Source organism: Chiloscyllium plagiosum, chromosome 14 (assembly GCF_004010195.1).
Source record: "Chiloscyllium plagiosum isolate BGI_BamShark_2017 chromosome 14, ASM401019v2, whole genome shotgun sequence".
Taxonomy (NCBI): domain Eukaryota; kingdom Metazoa; phylum Chordata; class Chondrichthyes; order Orectolobiformes; family Hemiscylliidae; genus Chiloscyllium; species Chiloscyllium plagiosum.
Window position 1 is genome coordinate 40,386,848 of NC_057723.1, and position 27,288 is coordinate 40,414,135.

Here is a 27,288-nt window from a genome sequence, read left to right on the forward strand (position 1 = left end):
CTCCACATGCTCTGGAACTTAGGAATCAGTTGGATGATGCTACAGGGATCCATTAGAGGTTACTTCATAAAGGAATCCTCTGGGATGCCAGCAAAGTTTTAATTGGGCTGTTGTGTAATTAAGTGAGCAATTTTGGTCAAGGCTAGTGATAAGTGCCTTTGCTTCACCACTGATTGGAAAATACAGATCATTGCTTTCCAAATTTCACATGCAGGTCATACTGTAAACATTTCTATGTGATTAGTTGGAAAGCTCACGCCACAAAGCAAACTTGCCACATAACTAATCTTCACGTGGTGTTTGTTCATTTACTCATAAGATGAAATGCAGAACTTGGCTGTCACTCATCAATGTGCTTTCCAAACTTCTAGTATCTCAACACTACCTCTCTGCTTGCAAGACAAGGCAGTGCATATATAAAGACTACTCAGTCAACTGAACATGCCAGGTTTGACACAGTGCGGCCTGAATACATTGAGGGAATTGGCCACAGTTACCTTAAGGCTTAAGGCTAAAAGTAGCACTTCTTTCTTAATCTTAAGCCACTCAGTCATTTTTTCACATAGGAGCACATTAAAATAATATATTTCGCTGTGAAAGCTCTTCTTCAGAAAGTACATTTCTGCCAGAATTCCCACAAAGCTCATACTTTTAAAAAAAACTTTTTTGACCCAAAGAGAAGCCAGCTGACTCCATCATATTTATGAAATTACACTTGTCCATAATTAGCTCATCTGACTACAGAATCCACAAAGAGAAGCCCAATTCTATATTCAGTAGAAGACTTATATTTTACCTCTCCTCAGTTACTGAGACTCATAGGGCCCTCCAGGGTATAATGGTGAAATAAAAGCCACCAAAAATACAACCACTCCAAACTAATGTCATCAACCAATCCATCCAATATTCCATATCAAAGACAACTAATCACATTTGTGCATTCCCTTTGGAGCCTGTCATCTCTGCACCTTGGCTTGGTTTTGCATTCCCACGCAGTACTACTCCAACACATGCAAAATGGTTGGTGGAAGGCTGCTGTGGAGGAATTAGGAGACAGACTTGAAGGATAAACTCAAACAGCTCTGGCCTTAGAAGTTCCAGCTTTGAACTTCATCACCTTGGGCAGCAGTCAGGATTGGCTTATGAACAGACAACAGCAAGGGTGGAGTGACAGTGGTGGGAGGATGGTGCTGTAATTCTGAACTTGAATAGGAGGCTCATGTTCTGTGGAGCCTCTGTTACTCTACTAGGAGCACAGTTCAGGAATCCCGGAGAAAAGATCACCAGACTGCTGTGAAACCTTATAAGCAGGAGGCTGGAAGAACACAGCAAGTTGACCAGCATTAGGAGATGGAGAAGTCGACGTTTAGGGTATAACCCCTCTTCAGGAATGGAGGTGGGGGTAGGGAGAGCTACAAATAAAGAGAGGGGAGGTAAGGGTTATAGGTGGGGAGAGGGACGGAATGGTGAGGTAGTGAGAGGTGAAACCTTATAAGCACCTTTCAGTGTTAGAACCATGTGATGGGGGAAGTGGCCTGAGAGTGCATGACAGGAAGGTATGCTGATATGATAACAAGCTAGGATTGCAAAGCATTAATTTCAGCTTCCACTGCAGGACTTTGACTTATACTTTCTATTAACAGACTGCAGAAAATTGACAGGATTTTGAAAGGGTGAATTGGCAAACCCAAGCAGTATGGTTTACATTAGTGCCCACATCAGAGCCCGTGTGGGTGGCAGGGAGGCACAGTAGTTAGCACTGCTGCCTCACAGCGCCAGAGACACGGGTTCAATTCCCGCCTCAGGTGACTGACTGTGTGGAGTTTGCACATTCTCCCCGTGTCTGCGTGGGTTTCCTACGGGTGCTCCGGTTTCCTCCCAAAATCCAAAAATGTGCAGGTTAGGTGAATTGGCCATGCTAAATTGCCTGTAGTGTTAGATGTAGGTGTAAGTGTAGGGGAATGGGTATGGGTGGGTGCCCTTCGGCGGGTCGCTGTGGACTTGTTGGGCTGAAGGGCCTGTTTCCACACTGTAAGTAATCTAATCTAAAGTAATCTAATCTAAGCTGTCTCTTTTATTCAGCAAGATAGTGGTAAGGCCTACCATGGCTGCCATCTCCCTTTGCTGCCAGAGCCAACAGGCGGCTTTCACATCCTGAAGCATTCAGTATCATTAATTGTTGCAGAGGTTGCTGTCTGTTCAATTTGAGTGCCAAACTAACTTCCTGCCCCGATTATGGCATTTAAAAATAGCATCACACGAGACACAGTTGAAGAATGGGACCCATAATTCATTTGGCTGTCATGTTCATGTTTCCTTTCTGAAAGTTTGACCTAACGTGCAGATCTATGCTTCATTCTGGCTCTGACAGATGTGCAGTAGGCAATGCGGTATTATCATCTTGGATCTCTGATGCAGCTTTATTATAAGACCTCTGTCCAAGTATCGGAACTGCTGCTGTTTATGTTTATGTATTACCTAACAAATATCCTGGAGGTTGCAAAGGTTTTATTATATTCATGCTCTGCTGCTCATGACTACCTCAGTCTGGATTTGAGGTTAAGAGAGTAGCCCAAATCGCCCAGTAGGCATCTGATTACTCCTGTTTGCCTGTTTCTGCATGCAAAGGTGGGTGAAGGCAGGTAGCTGCCAATGCATATTGATCCACCCTATATCCTGGATTTATTTCTCTTTCCTTATTTTCCAACTAACACACAGAGACAATTATATTGCTTATTCTAAAAATATACTTTGCAGACACCTAAAAATCTATCTGACATAATTTCTCCAAAAGCAAAACAAAAAAAATTAGGAAAAACACCAAATTCTACTAAATTAGCTAAAGATAATTGCTGCTTCTAATGAACTAACAGACAATTTATCAACTAATAGTCATTTACCCTTTAAATGTTGACTTCATATAAACTTTGAATATGCCTGCATCATTGTATATTCTGTGTAGGACAGTGTACATAAAAATCACAATAAATTATGTATTTAGTAACATGCAAGATTCCAGAATCTATTTACACATGTCACATCTGCTTTTGATAAAAGCTTCCATGTCTCATATTAAGATGAATTTTAGGTTTGTTTGCAGTGGAGATTCATCAGGTGTAATCTCATACAATTTCCAAAGAACACCACAAACGCAGCACACATTCAATCCCACTGTCATCAATGATGACAAACAAGAACACTTATTGTTAAATGACTATGTCCAAATTAAAGATAAAAAACCTAGTTTTCGTTCACATATTCAGATTGGTTCCAATTCAGGTCAGCGGAGGAAAAAGGAAAAAGACCTTGGCTATTCCATAAGACCATAAGACATAGGAGCGGAAGTAAGGCCATTCGGCCCATCGAGTCCACTCCGCCATTCAATCATGGCTGATGGGCATTTCAACTCCACTTATCCGCATTCCCCCCGTAGCCCTTAATTCCTTGTGACATCAAGAATTTATCAACCTCTGCCTTGAAGACATTTAGTGTCCCAGCCTCCACTGCACTCTGCGGCAATGAATTCCACAGGCCCACCACTCTCTGGCTGAAAAAATGTCTCCACATTTCTGTTCTGAATTTATCCCCTCTAATTCTAAGGCTGTGTCCACGGGTCCTAGTCTCCTCGCCTAACGGAAACAATTTCCTAGCTTCCACCCTTTCCAAGCCATGTATTATCTTGTAAGTTTCTATTAGATCTCCCCCTAATCTTCTAAACTCCAATGAATACAATCCCAGGATCCTCAGCCCTTCCTCGTATGTTAGACCTGCCATTCTAGGGATCATCCATGTGAATCTCCGCTGGACACGCTCCAGTGCCAGTATGTCCTTCCTGAGGTGTGGGGACCAAAACTGGACACAGTACTCCAAATGGAGCCTAACCAGAGCTTTATAAAGTCTCAGTAGCACAACAGTGCTTTTATATTCCACCCTCTTGAGATAAATGACAACATTGCATTCGCTTTCTTAATCACAGACTCAACCTGCATGTTTACCTTTAGAGAATCCTCAACTAGCACTCCCAGATCCCTTTGTACTTTGGCTTTATGAATTTTCTCACCGTTTAGAAAGTAGTCCATACTTGTATTCTTTTTTCCAAAGTGCAAGACCTCGCATTTGCTCACATTGAATTCCATCAGCCATTTCCTGGACCACTCTCCCAAACTGTCTAGATCCTTCTGCAGCCTCCCCACTTCCTCAGTACTACCTGCCTGTCCACCTAACTTTGTATCATCGGCAAACTTCGCTAGGATGCCCCAGTCCCTTCATCCAGATCATTAATATATAATGTGAACAGCTGCAGCCCCAACACTGAACCTTGCGGGACACCGCTTGTCACCGGCTGCCATTCCGAAAAAGAACCTTTCATCCCAACTCTCTGCCTTCTGTCAGACAGCCAATCCTCAATCCATACCAGTAGCTCACCTCGAATCCTAGGATCAGTTGAACCGAAGGGTCTGTTTCCAAGCTATATGAGTCTGTGACTCTGTAACTAGGGCTGAATTTTCCCATTTTATACTGAAGTGTTTTGTCCAGTGTATTCATGCACCCAGGCTGCCATGGCTTACTGTAATATTTCTCATACAATCCTTCACTCTTCACTTTATTAATTATGCAGCCAGGCTCCTTAACTTTCTCATGGAATTGTGCAGGAAGAGAGGCAAAAGTGCTTGTCACTGCTGGGACCTTCTGGCCTTTATATCACTGGAACCATATTTAAAGCCATTTCAGTGGCTGCAATCCAGAAACTGCCCCTCATATGCTGGAGCTTAGCCATTATCTCTGAGGATATGGCTCAGAGTCAAAGCTCACGGATGGGAAGCTGGAGGTGCTGATGGAAAAAGGAGTGGTGGAAACAATGGCAGTTATCTTTCCTGCTGGCCACCAAAGAAAGCTATGCCACCAGACATAGCCAGCTAGACAAATAAAGCAGTCTGGTTATGGAACACTCTGCAGTGCAGGAGAAAGCTTGATGAATATTCTAAGTTGTGCAAGGATACAGCCACTATCTCCTCAATGTTATGTCATACTACAGGCTATCATTTACTTTAACTCCGACATTACATGTGCCACTCACTGAGCCTCATGGACTACAATTCTCCTCGTACATGTACCATGTCCAGTCAATGACTCTCATCCATCTCTCCACAAACGTTCATTCACTCCACAACTAAAACTCAGTAGCAGCAGTTACCATCTAAAAGGTATGCTGCAAAAGATCACCAAGACTCCTTAGACAACACCTTCCAAATCCACAACTGGCTTCATCCTGAAGGATAAGGGTAGCACATACATGGGAATACCACCACAGGCAAGTTCACTTCCAAGCCACCCACCAATTTGACTTTGAAATATATCACCATTCCTTCAGTGTTACTGGGTCAAAATCCTGGTACTCCCACCCTGGTGGCATTGTAGGTTTACCTATACTAAATGGAGTGCAGCCTGGGTGGGACATTTGCTGGTGGTATTCACGTGGGTTTAAATTAGCAGGGGAATGGGAACCTTAGGTGTAGTTCCAGTACACAGGAGGATGGGAGTAGGGAGGACATGGACACAGGATTTCACGGTCACAGGGGTATGCTGGCAGACAGCAAGCTGGTTTGAAGTGTGTCTACTTCAACGCCAGGAGTATCTGGAATAAGGTAGGTGAGTTTGCAGCATGGATAGGTACCTGGGACTTCGATGTTGTGGCCATTTTAGAGACATGGATAGAGCAGGGTCAGAAATGGATGTTGTAGGTTCTCATACAATCTTTCACTCTTCATTAAGCTCAGGGAAGGTGGTAAAAGAGGGGGAGGTGTGGCATTGTTAGTCAAGGACAGTATAACAGTGGCTGAAAGAACTTTTAACGAGGACTTGTCTACTGAGGTGGTAGGGGCTGAGGTTAGAAACAGGCGAGGAGAGGTCACACCGCTGGGAGTTTTTTATAGGCCTCCGCAAAGGCCCAGGGATGTGGAGGAGAGGATTGGCAAAACAATTCTGGGTAGGAATGAAAGGAACAGAGTGGTCATTATGGGGGACTTTAACTTCCCCAACATTGATAGGAAATGCTATAACTCTAGTATATCAGATGGATCGGTTTTTGTCCATTGTGTGCAGGAGGGTTTCCTGACACAGTATGTCAAAGGGCCGACAAGACGGGAGGCCACACTGGATCTGGCACTTGATAATGAACCAGGCCAGGTGTTTGATTTAGTGGTAGGTGAGCACTTTGGACAGAGTGACCATAATTTGGTTACGCTTAGTTTAGTAATGGAAAGGGATAGGTACATGCCACAGAGCAAGAGTTATCGATGGGGCAAGGGCAATTATAATGGCATTAGGCAAGACTTAGGAGGCATAGAATGGGGTAGCAAAATGCAGGGGATGGGGACAATCGAAATGTGGAGCTGGTTTAAGGAACACATGTTGCGTGTCCTTGATAGGTATATCCCTGGCAGGTAGGGAGGAAGCGATAAGATAAAGGAACCATGGTTTACGAAAGACATTGTATCTCTTATTAAGCAGAAGAAGGAGGCTTATGTGACGTTGAGACGAGATGGTTCAGATGAAGTGATGGAGAATTGCAGATTAGCTGGGAAGGATTTAAAGAGAGAGTTAAGAAGAGCAAGTGGGGGACATGAGCAGTATCTAGCAGGGAGAATAAAGGAGAACCCTAAAGCTTTCTATAGGTATGTGAGGAATAAAAGGATGACTAGGGTAGGAATAGGGCCAGTCAAAGACAGAAGTGAGAAGTTGTTTTTGGACCCTGTGGAGATCGGAGAGGTGCTAAATGAATATTTCTCATCTGTTTTCACTCAGGAAAAAGAGAATATTGTAGAGGAGAAGACTGAAATACGTGCTATTAGACTAGAAGGGATTGAAGTTAGTAAGGAGGAAGTGTTATCAATTCTAGAAGGAGTGAAAGCAGATAAGTCCCCTGGGCCAGATGGGATTTATCCAAGGATTCTCTGGGATGCTAGGGAGAAGATGGCGGAGCCTTTGGCCTTGATTCTTGAGTCATCATTGTCTACAGGTTTAGTACCAGAAGACTGGAGGATTGCAAATGTTGTGCCCTTGTTCAAGAAATGCACTAGAGATGACCCAGATAATTGTATACCAGTAAGCCTTACATCTGTTGTAGGAAAAGTTTTGGAAAGGATTATAAGACAGAGGATTTATAATCATCTAGCTATCAACAATTTGATTGCAGATAGTCAACATGGCTTCGTCAAGTGCAGGTCGTGTCTCATAAACCTCATTGAGTTTTTTAAGAAGGTGACTGAGCATGTGGATGAGGGTAGGGCAGTTGATGTGGTGTACATGGACTTTAGTAAAGCCCTTGATAAGGTTCCACATGGTAGGCTTTTGGAGAAAATGCGGAGGCATGGGATTGAGGGTGATTTAGCAGTTTGGTTTAGAAACTGGCTTTCTGAAAGAAGGCAACGAGTGGTGGTTAATGAAAAGTATTCAGCCTGGAGTCCGGTTATGAGTAGTGTGCCACAAGGATCTGTTTTGAGACCATTGCTGTTTGTCAGTTTTATAAATGACTTGGACACAGGCATAGGTGGATGGGTTAGTAAATTTGCAGATGACACTAAAGTCGGTGGAGTGGTGGACAGTGTGGAAGAATGTAACAGGTTGCAGGGAGACTTGGATAATCTGCCGAATTGGGCTGAAAGGTGGCAAATAGAGTTCAATGCAGATAAATGTGAGGTGATTCGCCTTAGGAAGAATAACAGGAAAGCAGAATACTTGGTCAATGGAAAGATTCTTGGTAGTGTGGATGTGCAGAGGGATCTTGGTGTCCATGTACATCGATCCCTGAAAGTGGCCACCCAGGTTGATACTGCTGTTAAGAAAGCATACAGTGTGTTAGGTTTTATTGATAGAGGGATTGAGTTCCGGAGCCGTAATGTCATGTTGTAACTACACAAAACTCTAGTGCGGCCTCACTTGTGTGCAGTTCTGGTCACCCCATTACAGGAAGGATATAGAAGCATTGGAAAAGGCGCAGAGGAGATTTATAAGGATGTTGTCTGGTCTGGAGGGAAGGTCTTATGAGGAAAGGCTGAGGGACTTGGGTCATTTCTCATTGGAGAGAAGAAGGCTAAGAGGGGATTTAATATGGACATACAAGATGATCAGAGGATTTAAGATAGATTTAAGACAGATGTCAGAGGCAGGTTCTTTACTCAGAGAGTGGAAAGGGCATGGAATGCCCTGCCTGCCAATGTAGTTAGCTCAGCCACATTAGGGGCATTTAAAATGTCCTTGATAATCACATGGATGATGGGATAGTGTAAGGGGATGGGCTTAGATTAGTTCACTGGTCGGTGCAACATCAGGGGCTAAAGGGCTTGTTCTGTGCTGGATTGTTCTATGTTCTATGTTCAAGAAGAGAGTTCACCGTCACATTTTCAAAGCCAAATAGGGATGGGCACTAAATGCTGACCCAGCCAATGACACCCACATCCCATGAATGATTTTTTAAAAAAAATCCTCTTGTGACGATGATGTTCCTTTAATATGGTTATGTTATCTTTGGCTTTTCTTTCGGATAGGTCATAGAAGCAGCAATTCTGAAAAATCTGGGTTAAACTACTTGAGAATGCTTTCACTTTGAAAAATAAACACTTGTACAATGAAAGGGAAGCGGCCAGTTCTCGCAGCTCAGCTTTTCTCGGGTTTTGTTTAGTTTGGGTTTTAGCAGTCTGGCTGTTCACTGAAAGCAGTCGGTCACTTGTGAAGCTGCTACACCCAAAGAAGCAAGTCCATGCTGATCCTCCCCCTCTCTGACTTCTCTCCTATAAGAACCGGTGTTGGATTTTTCCTTTTTTTTTCAAAGGAGTGTTTATGGGATTGTAGCAAGTATTTGGAACAGCATCATTAAGTTGGGTTTTCAGATAAGTTAAGCTATTCTGTATTCTGTTCTCTTTTGTTTGTTTGTTTCACTCCATAATCTTGCAAATAAATCTGTTTTGTTTAAAACTAAGTGATTGGAACAGCTGCATCACTGCTGGAATATCCGCTATACACCTGCTTGAAACAACTATCAAAGTTTGGGTCCAGGCTACTTTCTTGAAATGTTTGAGGGGATCTGGCCCCTGGTGCATAATACCTCTCAAACTATAAGCCCTCCTTCCCTCTCTGCTTCCTACTTACTCACTAAACAGGACACCACATGACCTGTCCTGATCCTGTGTCACCATTATCTTCTCTCCCATCCACTTTCAATGTACCCAATCCTTCTCTTTGTCTTATTTTGTGCACCTCATCAAGACTGATGACTCCACAGCATCCTGACTGAACCACCTGGATTCCCTGAACAGCTTGTAATCAACCCACAAGACTCACTCTGGCCGAATGCCCAGACTGCAAGCACATGGATACCTATACTCATACAGGAACCACACCTGGCTGACCATGACAATATTTCATGATTGCAACCTGATGGACACATTGACTAACTCTACTCCCACTACGTACACATTGTTAACTGGACCTATAAATAATGATGTTGCAGGATCAAACCTTTTTTTTTCCATTAGATGGCTGACTAGGAATTTTAATACTTGCTACTGTCATGTCTTGGAAGGATTCACAGGTTTATATGCAATCTCTTTGGTCACATTAAGAATGCACCTTCCTTGACCATCAAGTCCTTGGGTGGGACTCAAACCAAGAGCTTCTGGTCCAGATGCAGGGGTGCTACTTACTGCACCACAATACATCCATAAGCCAATCAATGGTCCATATCAATTCCATGGCAAAGATCATTTTGAAGGCAAGTGGCATATTACACTTGACAGTTAACAATCCTCAAACTAAATAACTTTATACATTTCACCTGGGAGAGTTTGGTGGTAGAAGAAGGAAGAAGAGGCCGGCTGAACTTTTTTAGTGACCCAATAGCAGCTGGAAAAGATGGTGCTGAGAAAATGGCAGTTACCAGGTTTATTCTCAATATCCAGGAATGCATTTCCTCTTCACTTCTGTGAAGAAATGACAAAAAAAGTGTGTAAATATTACTTTGAAAATATCAATCTCTATTATAGTATGTGGATTTTCTAAAATTATCAGAGTAAAAAACAGGACAGTGAAGAAAGGAAATGCAATCAGCTTTTCAAGTTTTTAAACTATATCAATTCTTAAGTGATGTTACAACATAACATAAGGTTTCAGAGATAGTAATATGCCACTGTAAAGATGATTGTGTAACTTCTTGCCTTAAAATGTTAAAATTCCTTGATGATGTATGATATAATTAATAATTAATAACGACAACATGTGGTACAAAGAAAATTTTATATACAGGTATAAACATTTATTATTTTCACATTTTCTGTTCATAGAAAATAGTTTAGCTGTTCAGATCATCACCCTTTTTCTCTCTCTTTCCTACATGCCAAAATTTGAAATGAAAAGATAAGTATTTCACAAACAGAAACAGAAATTGCTGGAAAGACTCAACAGGTCAGGCAGCATCTGTGAAGAGAAATCAGAATTAATGCTTCAGGTCCAGTGATCTTCAGGTATTTCACAAATTTTGTTCCAAAAAAGTTTTTAAGGTTTATAGTCCAGCTTATTTTGTCATAGTTTGCAGAACCTCTTATACGCAGAAAAGGCAATTCCAGTTGCACTATTAGAATCAAACCAATGCATTTGATGAAAATCTTTACATTTTAAATGCTCAAACCTGAATCTAAAACCCTTCCCTTTGTGCTATTTCTCAACTGAAAAGTGCAGTACTGTGCAACATACCACCTGTAGTGAAACATACTACCATGGAAATAAACTAAGAGCGACAAGAACTTGAAAATACAACTGAAAACATAAGGGACTATGAGATAGTGATTCCTAATATGAAATGTGTATATCCATTTGTCATTTATATGTAAAGTTCACTGAAAAGCAATATGTTCTACTGTGCTCACGTAATTTAAATTGAACGCCCATAGTGTTAGGTGCGTTAGTCAGAAGGAAATTGGTCTGGGTGGGTTATTTTTCAGAGGGTCAGTGTGGACTTGTTGGGCTGAAGGGCCTGTTTCCACACTGTAGGGAGTCTAATCTAATCTAATTTGAAAAACAAGTACGTTTTAATCATGATTGATCATAATTCTTGAAGGAGCCTTCCCTCGCAATAACATGAATTATTTAATTTTAAACACTGGTCACTCATTGCCAAAAGGCTAAAAGAAAAAAAAAAGGCTGTGATGTTTGGGAAGAGTGGCAATGAAAGTATAGGGAGAAGATACAAGTGCAGAAAGTTAATTGAAAGAAGATGACAAAAGAGAGGAAGCAACATGCAAATAACCAGAGCACACAGAGTGATTTCGAAGCACCATGGATGCTACCTGAACTGCTGTGCTCTCCCAGCACCACTAATCCACAGAGAGTGATAGGCAGGTTCTTATCAAAGAACATGACATCTTTAACACTCCATATGTCAATATGTTTAGAACTCTGCTTCCTTCACTTATACTTAACCAGAGATAGACTTGGCTGTTCCTGTACCACAGTTATACATCAATTACTCTTTGATACAGAGGCATGAGTGTAATATCAAACAGTTTGTGGAATTTTAACTTCTATTCAAATACATTTCATCATGTTATTGTACCTAGGAAATCCTGTGTTATTGCAATCCTTAGCAATCAATTTTTATTATTGGTGTACAAGATTTAGATTTTATTGATTGACACACAAAAAAAAACTTTTTTGAAATGCATTGCACTAATCACAGAGACAGAATGTAATGATTTAATTGAAAATAAACTCTACATTTGTAGTATCATTGATGTGGTTAAGTAAAGCAAAACAATGTGTTGTGTGAAGTTCTTGAAAACTTTAAAGGAGGGTAACAGTTAACAATAATTCTTAAATGTCTTAATGCTACATTTATTGGGTAAAGTCTGAAATACAGATAGATACAGGCTGCCAATCATTTTATCTCCAAATGCGCTATATTTACATAGATGCATCCACAATCTTATTTCTGTCCTTCACTCATCTCCATACACTTGCATTTCGAGGCCCAGCATAAGATGGAACTTCCCCATGATCAGAATTGAACTAATTCCTCAAATAATGTGAAATTAACATATAGTTGTCAAAAGGAGGCTTGATTGGAAGTCTTAAAGCAGAATCTAGCTGAAAAGTTTACAGCTAAATTTGTTTCCAAATAGAGAGAGTAAAGACAAACTAATAGGTATTTACATTTGGGGATATGCAATGCCTAATTTAGCTTGGAATAGTTATACAATGAACTGATTCAATTAAAATATGATGGATGTACCAAAAACAAATGTTCATGTCAAATCATCTAGCACAGAATTGATTGACCAAACATATAAAAATTAAGCAAAAACAATTTCAGAAAATATTCACAAGTAGGTACTAAATATCTTAAATGATTTCTTCAATGCCCTTCCATAAAAAAATTTTAAATTAATTTATCAAAGTACACAACAATGCAGAATCACTGAGCAGAAACTGATAGCCAAGTTCCATGCGCTTGAAGATGGCCTCGACCATCATTTTGGGTTCATGTTGCACTACATGTGACCCCCTGCCCACCCCTCCACACTGTTCTATATCTATGAAATCTTGCTTACTGTTCTGTTTTGACATCATCACCTTGATAAATTGTTATGATCTCTCTACTTTAATTGATTTGGACAGTTTTGGATTACTTGTTACTTTGATTAGAGCCTCAGCATGTGACTCCTGTACCTATCATGTTATTCCAGTCAAATAAAAACTGATAGAACTGTGGATGCTGTAAATCAGGAGCAGGGAGAGGGGTTGCTGGGGGTGCTCAGTGGGTCTGGCAGCAGCTGGGAAGACAGATCAGAGTTAACGTTTTGGGACCGGTGACCCTTCCTCTGGTTTTTCTTCACAGATGCTGCCAGACCAGCTGGGCTTTTTTTTTAGCAACTTCTGTTGGTGTTCCATGTTATTCCAGTCCTTTTTTTTGTCTCCAGCACCACTTTTTTTTTGTAATTATCTCTCTGCCTCATTTAATTGAAAATAGGTCATTCCTTTGGTTGTTCTTCAGCCATTGACAATTTACTCACACCGTCTAACACCCTTGGTCACCTGCATAGACTTATTAGTCGACACTCCACTCACACCATTTGCATGATCCTTTGATCTCTCCGCCCTAGATCTCTCTGCCCATAAGTTCTGTGTCTGTGTGCTCTTCTCTGTCACTTCACATAATAAAGGGGGTATGCACCGAAAGCTTATGATTTCAAGTAAGTCTATTGGACTTCAGTTCAACACTGGCACCTCCATATCATTTTCAAAGCAGATTTGCAACTGACTGGTGGCTTTGCAAAAATCACATACAGCACTATAAAGAGATATGTAGTCAATGATTGATTTGTAACACAATTACATTAATGTATCACTTTTATAGTCATTGGGTGGTTCAGAACTTGAGTACTGCTGGTTTGTCGAAGATTTTGAATTTAACATCTGAATTATTAATCAATTATAATATGAACACGTTATAAAAGTTTGGTGCTGTATCATACAGCTTGCTGCAGCATAAACTTATAGCAATGCAATGGGTTGCATGGATTTTTTTTTCAGAAGCCCCATTCTAATTGGTAGCTCTGAAAAACAGATCACAAAATTTGCTGAGTCAACCAACTGATAACGAACAATTATCTCGGCAACAATGCGAAACAAAGAACTGTGAATGCTGGAAATCTGAAACAAAAAACAGGAGTAGTCTAGTAGCATGTCTGGGGAGAAAAACAGAGTTAACTTTTTGAGTCCAACAATCCTTTATCAGAATGTAATTTAGCAAATTAAGGGGCAGGTCATAAAAATCTATTTCCAAATTAAATTTGGTTCAAACGACAACATAAATGCTTAAAATAGATATGTACAATATTCTTACGGTGCTTGGAACAGAAAGACTCTCCAGTCTGCTGTCTTCAATTTAAGAACATTGGGCCGTTTGCTGTAATCAATAGCCTTGGTTGCTAATGCATGGTGTATGCGAATAGCATTTTTCAGATCCACTTCAGACAAATCTCTATCTAGTTTATATTCATCCTGTAAGAGATACAGATAAGCAGAACAGTTATGGTTTTTATTCTGAAGCTTCATTATAATTGATGATAAGAAAATCTCCATTATATGATATGGACACAATTCCATTTCTGCTGTAAATATTTTAAAATGATAAATAAATGTTTGGGCTAACTTTCTCCACTAATCCCCTTTCTCATTTTATGCAGCCCGACAGTCCTTCAATACCTAATCCGTTGGCTTGAATCAAGACTATACTTGTCTGTTAGCTATATAACCATGGCGGAACCTCATCTCAATGTAATTGTATTCTCATATTCTCATTGGAGAGAAGTATATTTCCCCATTACTTAGCTCAGAAAGTACAGGGAAGGTAGCTCCAAGATGTGCTGCACCTGCTGGAATCACGTAAATTACTTGCAATGAATAAAGTGCATTACACCAACTAACAATTCTAGTTTAATCTCATGTGTCATTTTCTTTGTCAATAAATATTATGAAAGGCATTACTCGACTGGTTATCAGTAACAATTTCAGCCAATAATAATTCTATTATAATTAGTATTTATTACAAATGAAGAAATTATACCCACAGATAAATAATTATGAACTCTCAAGATATAACTCTACTAGTTCAAACTCAAAGCCATTTATAAACTCTCCCTCTATACATACATACAGGCAGTCACAAAAAAATGAGTGTTATGTGCAAATGGAAAGACTGAGAAGGTAATTCATTGGTTGTTGCCATAAGGTTTGCTGAGATAGTCCTTTTGTTGCTTTTCAATCTTTGTCCCCAGGTACTTTCATTTGTTTGAAGGAGGCAAAGGGTGACTTGTTCACACTTACAAAAGTCTCTGACTGATTCATTTGAAGTGACAGCTAGTTGAGAGGAATAAGTCAGCTATTTGAAGTCTTGAAATGCCTTGTTTTTAATCTGCACAGCAAAAACAACTCTTCCTTTTAGATTTCTGATGGTTTCTCCCTCAAACATTCACAACTACAAGTTGTTCAGCACAGTTGCCAGTAGGCAGGAAACCTTAACTGGTCACCAACTACAGACTAATCAGCTAAGTGTTGCCAGCCAAATCGCCCTTTGTCTACGGGACGGTATGGTGGCTCAATTGTTAGCACTGTTGCCTTACAGCACCAGGGGCTAGGGTTCAATTCCAGCACTGGGTGACTGTCTGTGTGGAATTTGCACATTCTCCATTTGTCTAGAGCCTCTGGCTCAGGTTTGTCCCTTACTAGGCTTTTCCCTTGGCTTGAACCAATGACTGTCTAAACAGTAGTTAGTGTCAGGTAACCTTTTAAAAAATGCAGTAATCTTCTAGCATTCTTAGATTCAGTCCACAATCAAATATACAGAAAGAAATGCTACTGTCCTTACAATAAGGAATAAAAAAATGACATCAGCATGCTCAATTTAAACATAACTTGCTGCTGGCACGTAAGAAGTTCCACACAGGATTTCCCTCTTTAGGGACAAACAGACAAACAGCAGTGAAATATGCCTTTCCTTATTATGACACCCTCCAAACAAAATGAACTACAGATGGAATATTCTAAGTAAATGAGGAGTCCACCACTGTTTAGTCACAAAATCAAAGCTGTATTTAGTGAGAATACTACAGTAGATGAGGCATTAAAGGAAGCAGTGCCCCACAGATTGAAGACTCTGCAGTTTGCAGGTCTCAGAAGAAACCATATAGGAGAAAGTGAGGACTGCAGATGCGGGAGATCAGAGCTGAAAATGTGTTGCTGGAAAAGCGCAGCAGGTCAGGCAGCATCCAAAGAGCAGGAGATTCGACGTTTCGGGCATGAGCCCTTCTTCAATTGACGTTTCGGGCATGAGCCCTGATTCTTGAAGAAGGGCTCATGCCCGAAACGTCAATTCTCCTGCTCCTTGGATGCTGCCTGACCTACTGCACTTTTCCAGCAACACATTTTCAGCTCAGAAGAAACCATGACTTATACAGCTCACTTTACAATAACTTATATAGAGGATTTACCTGACTGCAGGGCCACTACAAACAGTATCTTGGACAAATTACCCACTTTCAAATGCAGCAAGTAAGCATCAATAACACAAGTAGATAGTTTGGTGCCACAGGGCATAGCAATATTTGAAAACAGCATGCAGAGAAGACTGCTCAGTATTAGATTGCCTACAGTGTGGAAACCAATCAGTCCACACCGACCCTCCAAAGAGTAACCCACCCAGACTCATTTCCCTCTGACTAATGCACCCAACACTATGGGCAATTCAGCACAGCCAATTCACCTGACCCACACATCTTTGGACTGTGGGAGGAAACCAGAGCACCCCCACACAGACATGGGGAGAACATGCAAACTCCATACAGACAGTCATTCAATGCTGGAATTGAACCTGGGACCCTGGTACAGTGAGGCAGCAGTGCTAACCACTGAGCCACCATGCCATATTGCTCCAGGTCAGGATGGAGGAAGGAAAACATGTATGGGAACAATGATGCAGCATAATACAAAGGAATCGTCTTTCTTTTTTCCCATATCAATTATGCCTTGATGTATTCAAAAGTAATAACCTGGTACCATTTTTATTAACACCACTGAAAATGGATTGAACTCACTAAAATCAGTGAAATTTAATTGATAAAACTACACTGACTCATTTAATAACTTCACGATCACACACTAGTTAGTTTCTAAATAAACAAATTGAGTTAATTTGAGAAAGAAAATGATTAAAATGTCCCCAACAGTGACAGAGTACCTTGGAAAATCTGACAATTTGAATGGTCTTCTCAAATCACTACATTGCTAGAATCTTATAATTTTGACATAGGACTGAGGCCAGTTTTGTAGATAGAGCCTGATCTGGGCAAACTGAATCTTAAACTAACATAAAATGACATGAAAAACACAAATATATGTTTAAAGATACACTCAGTTGGGTTTAACATTGTCCAGTCTTTTGAGTTAATACAGTTGAATCCACCCAGATTTTATTGATATTACTAGAGCTAAGAAGCAGAAATTTTAGCCCATTAATCATTTCTTTGCAAAGCAACTCATTACAATAACATGTGCCTACAGGTTTCTATTCATTTATGTATAATGTATATGCAAACTACAGATATATGCAATTAGATTAAAAAAAAACACTACCTTTTGCAAATAAAGAATAGTCCCTTTGAGCACTGCATAAAATTTCTTCCATCCTCTTCTTCCTCTAGGAGCTACAAGAAAAATGAAATTCTAAGTCATACTTACTAATATGCTCTTCTAATTATATTGTTACAAATTCTGATGGTCTATTCAAAAGGCATCATTAGGACCTATAAAATGAAAATGTTTTTGAATGAACGTAGTTACTCATAGTCACTTCTTGTTCACATTAAGGTTATAATCAGGATGGAGAATAAATCCATGATGGTAGTTACTCCAGGCATCGGGAGTTTTGATTCCTTCAGAATTTAACTAGTTTTGAAGACTTAAAATGCCCAGACATTTATTTTCCCCTCTCCCTTTTGTCTCTGTTACCTCTCTCAATGACATCGTTCTTTTCCTCATCTTATTTTTCTTTCTGGACATGACTTTACAATTGAATACAGGTACAGTACCTCAATTCTGGCTGCCCAAAATGTAGTGATGTCGAAAAACCTGGACATTTTTTAAAGTACATCTTAACCTGCTTTTTCCTTAATTGCCATGGAGCTAGAGAGCTTAAGAAATGTACAGAAAACTGAACGAACAGCGGATACTGTAAATGAGAAGCAAAAACAGAAATTGCTGGAAAAGCTCAGCAGTTCTGGCAGCATCTGTGGAAAGAAATCAAAGTTAATGTATCGGGTCAGGTGGCCCTTCCTCAGAACTGATAGTAGCTCGGAAAATGTCCATTTCATTGCAGAAGATAGGGTGGAGGGAGAGGGTAATAAGGTGTAAACAATAGGTGGGGATAGAGCCCAAAGAACGGGAAGAAGAGATGGACAGACAAAGGGATGGATAATGGTCTGGCTAGGAGAGCGAATAGTTATTAATGTGGACTGTTAGTGGCTACCAATGGGTTGGGTGTAATAGCAGACTATGTGATAACAAGGCCTGATGTTTGGGGTTTGGGGCAGGACATGGGAGAGCTCAAACCCTAAAGTTGTTGAACTTCATATTAAGGCCAAAAGGTTGCAGGGTCCCCAAGCAGAAAATGAGGTGCTTGCACTGAGCTTCACTGGAGCATTGCAACAAACCTGAGACAGAGATGTTGGCCAGGGAACAAGATGGTGTGTTAAAGTGTTAGGAAACAGTACGTCATTTGCTGCCAGACCCATTAAGCTTTTCCAGCAATTTCGGCTAATGTTCTATACTGGTTATTGCATCATTACATTTTCACCTGTCTGCCAAATGGTTTTACATGATGAGATCTAGTTAGTTCTTCCACCATCTCTCACCAAACCTGCTGCTTTAGTACCTCTCATGCCCCTATTTGTTATGGAATTGGTGATGTTTCTTCCATTTTTTTAATCAGACGCAGCCAGCTGATTCAAAATCCAACAAAGAACATGCACAAACATTATTTTTGGTGCAGTTTAAACACCATCAGCAAATGAGTCACCAAAGTAAAATATTGACATTAAAGAAAATCACAAACCGCAGATATCTTGGCAAAAACAAGTTATATGTGGAAAGAAATAAGTACAAAGATTCAACACTTTCGGCCACCAACAGGACAAGCTGCTTAAATAAGCCAGGTCCCAGAAGCCCAGTGTTCCCAACATGATTGAACGGGAATATATGGCTGTAGACACAATGTTCACAATTGTCTCCTTAAGAAATCTTTCAAGTAACTAAGGCTTTGATTGAGTAGGAAGAACTGGTCTATATAAACTGAATACTGGAAAGTACTCACTTCTCTTCCCATCCATATCTGCATGTGTTTTACGATTGAGAACACCATGTTTGTAGGTTGCTGCATTCAGTGCCTGAGGGATATCGAGGAAGGGATTACTGCTATCAATGATTCTGGTCACTTTCTTTGGACAACTTTCGCATTTATCATCCACAAGCTCAGACAGAGATTTTCTCAATTCATCTTCATCTCTTAAAAAGGAGAGAAGAAGCACCAATCATTTTCATTGAAGACATTTAGAACTGTCTTTTTTCCTATGATAAACATACTTGAACATCAAATTATAACATTACCATAATTTATACCAACTGATAATTATACATTTTATTTCAAAGTAGATCTGTAATTATAATGACATTTTACATTATGTAAGTTAGGTTTCTGCCACACTTCAGGCTACATAATACTGGCATGGTGTAAGCTGCTCAAAGGAATTTCCTGGCTCAAGTGTCATAACAATATGAGTACTGCTGATCTCAAAATCAGTACATAAATGTAATGAGGATGAGATTCTTTGAAACTGAATCTGGAAATTTGCCAAGAGGCTACAAAAAAGTCTAGAGAGTTTGTGTAATAATGTCAACTAGCAAAATTAAGCAATTTGATGGCCTAATAAATAGAGATTGGTTACAATTGATGTTAGGGATACCTGGTCAGCACGGACAAGTTGGACTGAAGGGTCAGTTTTTGTGCTGTATGATTCTAAACTCTAAGATAAGGACTTGAGAGTTGCAATTTTACACAGTTTTCAAAAAGGTATGTAAGGTCTTCATATAAACAAGTCCAGGCTATTCAGTTTAATCTCAGCGCTTGGAAATTCTAAAAATCAATAATCGGATACAAAGTTAACAGCCTCTTGGACAAATGTACATTAATTGGCCAAAGTCATCATAGATTTGTCAAAAGCAACTTTGTTGAACCAACATGACTGGGCTTTTCTCGAAGGGAGAGATTTAATGAGGATAATGCAGTTGCTAAGATCCATATGGACTTAAAAAGGCATTTGACAGAATGCAATATAACAGGTTTACCATCAAAGTTGAAGCCCATGGAATAAGCAGACAATAAAAGACAAGATATAAAATTAGCTGACTGATAAAAAACAAAGAATACAGGTAAATGGTTGTTTTTCATACTGATGGAAAATACACACAATATATACATACAACCCAGAGGTTAGAATACGGACTGCAGCTTTTCTTGATAGATATTGATGACGTACACTTGGTTGACAGTATTTTTTTTGTATACAATTGCAAAATTTGTAAATGGCACAAAACTTGGAAGCACTGTGAACTAAGATTAGGACTGTAATAGACTTCAAGAGGGCCTACATGGGCTGGTGGATTGGATAGGTATTTAGAGTACTTATTTAGCGCTCAGAAGATTTGAAGGGTCAGATGTTAGTAGAGAGAAGCAGAAGAGCAGAAAAGGTTACAATTTTAATGGGGAGGAAGGGGAGGAAGAGGGAGCTGGGTACATGTGCACAGATTGTTGATGTTCACAGGGTAGGTTGAGGAATTGGTTAAACTGTGTTCATTATTCTGAGTTCTGTAAATAAATAAAGATGTAGAATACAAAGCAAGGAAGTTATGGCGAATATTAACAAACTGTGTTTCAGTCTCAACTGAAGTCCTATATCCAATTCTAAATCCTAGGAAGGAATACCTTTGAGGGGTGTAGAGAAAAAAAAATCTGATAATGGTTCCAGTGATGATGATTTCACTTACTAAGGTCACTCAGAGGTACCTTTGAGGGGGTGTAGAAAAAAAAAATCTGATAATGGTTCCAGTGATGATGATTTCACTTACTAAGGTCGCTCAGAGGTTGTTCTCATTGGCGAAAGGAATGTGATAACAGTATTCGAAATCATGAACGGTCTAGTCAAAATTGAGAGGGAGAAATTGTTCTTGTTGTTGGAAAAACTGAGAAGCTATGGATATGTATGTAAAGTATTTAGAAAAATAACCAAAGCAAAACATAAGGAGTAACATTTTTATGTATAAAGTAGTTAGGATGTGGAAAGCCTGAAAGGGCATGGAGGTAATTTAAAAGATGGCTTTCAAAGGGGAATTTCATAAGCGCCTGAAGAGTAAAACAATGCGGAGTTAGAGGAAAAAGGCAGAGAGGATTAGCTAAATTGTTCTTGCAGTGAGTTAACATGAGCTCAATGGGCCTAATGACATTCTTCCATGTTGTAACCATTTTTTGATTCTGCATTCAAGGGACAGGTTTCAGATGACATGTTCCATAGGCAAGAGAAGCAATGGGTAGGGTCCATCACTGTTATTATGAAAGCAGAAACATTTACAGCCTGAAAGACTTATTCAATTTTTATGATAATTTACAACATAAGTAATTAGAATGCTTTTGGGTCACAAAATTAAAGTTGTACTTACACAGCCCACTCCAGCTTTTCATTTTTTATTGAGTTATACAATCCCTGAAGGAGAAGAAATTATATTTTATGAATGGATATTTGAAGAAAATTGGATTTAAAAGGAATTATTTAAATATGCTGAGCAAACAATTCCTTGCTATTGTGATCAATATACATTTGCTTAGTTAGTTTTTATTCTACTTCGTAAACTGCTCAATAAACCAAAAAACACTTTGAATATTACGATGATAGAATATCCGCTTCAGGTACAATTGAAAAAGCAATTCACATACAAATTTGTGCAAGTTTTAAAATGAGGTTGTTTTCCTCAAATTCAATTGCATATTTTTATATGCAGAACCTGCCATCAACTAGCGTAACTACAAAGTTTTGTTTTTAAAAATATCTCTTAGTACATTTAAGAGTGTTTATTTGGTGCAATCCAATTGATACAGTTAAAAATAGGCTTATCACAAATAAAATAAGTAACATCAATCACAGTGTCTCCCAATCATCTAAAAGTAATCTGATTTTAAGCTATTATAAAAGAAATCTAACATGGACAGAACCATCACTAGTGACATAGAGAGACATTCATTGTTGGTGTTTTTCACCTAAAATATTCTTTTTAATTTTTGGAAGCTCCTCAGAAATCCATAAATGGGTAGAATATGCAGAAACTCTTAATATTGATAAATTCACCCTGCGGTGTGGTCAACTCTGGAGACAGGGCTTGCTTCAGCGCAATATTTTTTAAACAAGCGCAATAAAACTGTATAAGCTCAATTTATCCTTAGCATACTAGGTACTTCAGGGAGGTAGATAATGGCAAAACTATAAGCAGTGTATTGATTAAACCGAAAGAGAGAAATAATGAACAACAGGTAAATAAAGCATCAGTGCTGAGGGACAGGTTAAGGTTTATGGCGCAAATAACAATTCTATATATGAATGCATGTAGTGTAAGGAATAAATGAAATGAGCTTCTGGCATAAATTTAAATTGGAGATCATGATATTGTCGCCACTACCAAGACATGACTGCAGGATGGTTAGGATTGGGAACTAAAAATACCAGATTGTAAAGTTTACAGAACAGACAGGGAAAATGGCAGAAGAGGTGGAGTAGCCTTACTTATTAGAAACAAGACTACTTCAATCGTGAGGCAAAGTCAGAAATCACATGACATCAAGTTATAGTCCAACAGGCTTATTTGAAATCCACTTCACTTGACAAAGGAGCACTGATTGTGATTTCAAATAGACCTGTTGGACTATAACCTAGTGTTATGTGACTTCTGACTTTGTCTAGCCCAGTCCAACACAGGCATCTCCATTTCAATGGTCAATATAATGAGGGGAAAACATTCTGTGGAGATCATCTGGGTGGAATAGAGGAACAGAAAAGGATCTAAAACTACGGGGATGACTATTGGGAAATGGCAGACATGGTAAATAATTATTTTGCCTCAGTATTTGCAGTAGAAAAGGGGGATAGTTTGCGAGATGTGCCAGAGAAATTAATAGTGAATTTGGGAAAGGGATTGAATAAAATTAATGTAAGCAAAAAATTAGTAATGGGGAAATTAATGGAATTAAAGAGCGACAAATCCCCGAGACCTGACAGTTTCCATCGAAGGATATTAAAAGAAATAGGGGACCATGTTATTGATGCCTGAACTGTATCTTTGCAGAGTTTCCTAGATACAGGAGTTATCACTCTGCATTGAAAATTTGTTTTTTCAACTAATTGTCACTCCTCTTTTTCATAAAAGCATAGAATCTCTAAACTGTGGAAACAGGCTATTCAGCCCATCAAGTTCAAGCCTACCAACCCACCAAAGAACATCCCACCCAGACCTACCCCCCTACCATTTCCCTGTAACCCTGCATTTCCCAAGGCTAATTGTCCTACTCTGTACATCTTTGGACTGTGGGAGGAAACCAGAACGCCCAGAGGAAACCCACACAGACACAGGGAGAATATGCAAACTCCACACAGCCTTTTGCCCATGGTTGAATTTGAAGCTAGGTCTCTGGAGCTGTGAGGCAGAGGTGCTAACCACTGAGCCACCATGCCTTTTGAAATGGACAAAAGAAGAAAACCAGGTAATTACAGATGCATTAGTCTAGTATCTGTGGTGGGGGAAATTGTTGGAATCTATAATCAAGCATGGCGTAACTTGAAATTTTTCAGTTAATTAGGGACAGCCAGCATGGATTCATGACACGCTTATCATGCTTGGCAAACCTCATTGAATCTTTTTGAAGAGGTGACTAAGGTAGTAGATAGGAAAAGTTAATAGTGTTATGTATATGGACTTTCAGAATACATTTGATACACTTACACATCAGAAACTGATAACTAAGGTAGAAGCACAAGGAATTGTGGGCAAATTACTGATATGGCTTGGACACTGGTTGACTGGCAGGCGACACAAAGTAAGGATAATAGATGGATACTCAAATTGGCAGGATGTGACCAGTATTGTCCGACAACGCTCTGTGTTTGAGCCTCAATTGTTTATATTATTTATTAACAACTTGGATAATGGCATAGAAAGTCATATATCCAAATTTTCTGATGACATAAAGTCAGGCGACATTGCAGATGGTGTAGATGACAACATAAAATTACAAAGGGATATTGATAGATTAAGTAAATGGGCGAAACTGTGGCAGAAGGAATTCAATGTAAGCAAATTTGAGGTTACCCATTTAGGATCAAGAAAGGATATTTGCTAGAAGGTTTGAAGTGAAATACGGTAGATGTCCAAAGAGATCTGGGGTTCAAGTGCATAAATCTTTTAAATGTCACAAGCAGGTGCAAAAGGAGTCAAGAAAGCTAATGAAATGCTGGCTTTTATATCTGGCAGACTGAAGTATAAGGATGCAGAAGTTATGCTGCAGTTAAATAAAATCCTGGCTAAAGTTCACCTGGAACACTGAGCAAATCTGGGCACCACACCTTAGAAGGATATATTGGCCTTGGAAGGAATACAAGTTTTCAATAATGATTCCTACACTTCAGAGGTTAGGTTATGAGGAGTGACTTCACAAATTAGGCCTATTTTCTTTAGAATTTAGAAGGTTAAGGGGTGATCTGATCAAGGTCTTCAAGATATTAACAGGACAAAATAGGGCAGGTAAACTATTCCCACTAGTTTGGAAATTGAGAATTAGGGGACAGAGTTTGAGAATTAGGGTCAGATCATTCAGGAGAGATGTTAGGAAGCACTTCTACACACAAAGGGTGGTAGATGTTTGGAACTCTCTTCCACAAATAGTAATTGATGCTAGATCAGTTGTTAATTTTAAATCAGAATTAAACTTCTTTTGTTCAGCAAAGGTATTAAGGGATATGATCCAAAGGCAGGTATATGGAGTTGGGCCACACATCAGCCATGATCTCACTGAATGACAACAGATGCGAGGAGCTGAAGGCCTAATCCCATTCCTGTATATCAGATTATAAGACCATAAGACCATAAAACATAGGAGTGGAAGTAAGGCCATTTGGCCCATCAGGTCCACTCCGCCATTTAATCATGGATGCTGGGCACTTCAACTCCACTTACCGGCACTCTCCCTGTAGTTCTTAACTCCTTGTGAGATCAATAATTTATCAAATTATCCCAAAAATGTAGTACAACCTAATTCAAGTTTCAGGCCCTGTGGGTTATGTGATGCAATATTCAAGTATCATACATAGGTGTGCCTTTTCAAAATAAATCTTACCAATTTCTCTTCCTTTCTGTCACTGCTTGACATAAGGTTCGGTGAATGTTAGAAAACTTTTATATAACATTTTCAACATGAAGAAATAATCCCAATTATCCCTGCGACAGACGTCAAAGTTGGATCCCAAGCCAACAGAATCCCTGATTTGCAGGGATGACTAAAGGCTCAGTTGAAGAGTATATTTTAAGGAGGATCTTAATGAAGAAATGAAGAAAGTTTAGTGAGGGATTTGCAGACTGATATGATCGATGAAATAAACTGAAACTGTGGAGTGAAAATTGGCAAACATAAGAGATAGTACTAGAGGAATAGAGAATTCAACTGAGTTGGGACAGATACAGAGAGAAGTAGGTACAAGGCTGGAGGGGGATACATTGTTGTGAGGGAGACCTCATAAAGGAAATGAAACACAATTAAACTTTAAATTTGAACTAAAAGTGACCAGAAATAGTTAACGGGCAGAGATGATCATAAATTGGATTTGGTACAATTGACAGGCATTCGACTGAGTGAAAGTTTAAGGACAGTGGGTGACAGGTGACTAGCCAGGAAAGCACTGAAATAGTCATGAGCTGATAAAGACATTAATGGGGGGTTGAAACAGTGACCTTGAGAAAAGGACAGGACAAGTAGCTTGTCGTGGTAGAAATGAGATATTCTTGATTAGAAAGTAAGCTCAAGGTTGAACAGGAAACCTAGATTATGAACAGTTATTAGAAAGAATTTACTTGACACCTTGAGCCTGTTTCACTGTTCAATAAGACCATCACTGATTCAATTATGGCCTCAATTCTATTTTCCTCCCTGAAGCCATAACCCTTGACACACTTTCAGATCAAACGCCTGTCTAACTCAGTCCTAAAAGAATCAATTGCCAAGCCACCAACGCTCTCTGGGAAGAGAATATCAAAGTTAAATGAGCTTCTGAGAGGAGACATTCCTTTTGCATCTGAGTTAAATAGATGTCTCCTTATTCTGAGACTATGCCCCCATATTTCTAAAATATTCCATAAAAGGGCAAATTTCCCTCAACGGTTATTCAGCCAATGCCCCTCAGAATCTTCTATGATTCAATATGATCACCTCTGTTTCTTCTAAACTCAAATAAGTATAGGGCCAACCTTCTAAACGTTTCCTTATCAGACAATCCCTTTATCCCAGGAATCAAGTTAGAGAACTTTCTTCAAATTGTATCCAATGCAAACATGTCCCCTATTGAATAAGGAAACCAGAACTGTAAGCAATACTCTGGATGTGACCTCACCAATGCCTTGTCTACTTGTACATACCTCTCACAAGCAGGGGCGAAAACATTGCTGAAGTGCCCTTCTGCACTGTCTCCACTCTGCTAACAGCCCAAAAACCTAACCATCAAGAGTTTTCACTTGTGCATAAGACACCTAGCAGGCTGGAGCCTTCAGGACCCTGTCTTGTAGTCACGACAAGCTGCCAAAGCAGTCAGCAGATTTCCACAAGATCAATCATGACTGAGGTGGCACTGAGATGTAGCAGAAGGAAAAGAAAGATTGAAGATCACTCTAGTCACTTTCAAAGCAACCTTCTGTACAACCTGTCACATGACACAAACATAGCATTTTGTAAAACAGTCCTGCTGTCTCTTTCAATTTGTTGAGGGTTCTGACTATTTAGGTTTTGATTGCAGACTACCTGGAAAGATGCTGATCACAAGACACAATCACATGCACATTATGTGGAGCAGTGCAAAAAGTGATAACACTGTCATTCTCTGCTACCTTCAAAGAGGATCATAACTTCTGGAAACCTAAGCTCGATGTTTAGTTTTCAGGAATCGATCTGCATAGTTTAGCCCCTCTACAATTTTGTAGTAGATAAAATGGTCCTTGCAAACTGAGGTTTGAGTCATGTATAAACAGAGTTCCCATGTAATTCTAATAATACCATATTGATGCTCTCACATTATTACTGTCAGGGGAATGATTGAACTTACAATTAATTGCAATCAAAGTATCTGAACATTTTAAAGGTATAAAACATGCATTTCCTTTTGGGTCAGATGTCACTTCCTCATTGATAGGTCATAGTTCTCTTTATGCATTTCTGTTAATACTAAATCATATGCCCTCAAATCCACACATATCATCTATTGCATCCTCTGCACCCGATGTGGCCTCCTCTATATTGGGGAGACAGGCAGGCTACTTGCGCAGCGTTTCAGAGAACACCTCTGGGACACCCGGACCAACCAACCCAACCATCCTGTAGCTCAACAT

At 39.5% G+C, this 27,288-nt stretch overlaps 1 protein-coding gene across 2 annotated transcripts in view; it reads right to left on the reverse strand.

Moving 5' to 3' along the window:
• psd2 (pleckstrin and Sec7 domain containing 2) overlaps positions 1-27,288 on the reverse strand; it is a 191,303-nt gene that overhangs the window by 16,087 nt on the left and 147,928 nt on the right. For both annotated transcript variants that reach the window (XM_043703661.1, XM_043703660.1), the window contains exons 9-13: positions 21,316-21,359; positions 18,917-19,107; positions 17,182-17,252; positions 13,895-14,052; positions 9,833-9,977 (exon numbers count right to left, since the gene is read on the reverse strand). In XM_043703661.1, coding sequence (XP_043559596.1) covers positions 9,833-9,977; positions 13,895-14,052; positions 17,182-17,252; positions 18,917-19,107; positions 21,316-21,359 — 609 coding nt within the window. The remainder of the gene's footprint in view (positions 1-9,832; positions 9,978-13,894; positions 14,053-17,181; positions 17,253-18,916; positions 19,108-21,315; positions 21,360-27,288) is intronic.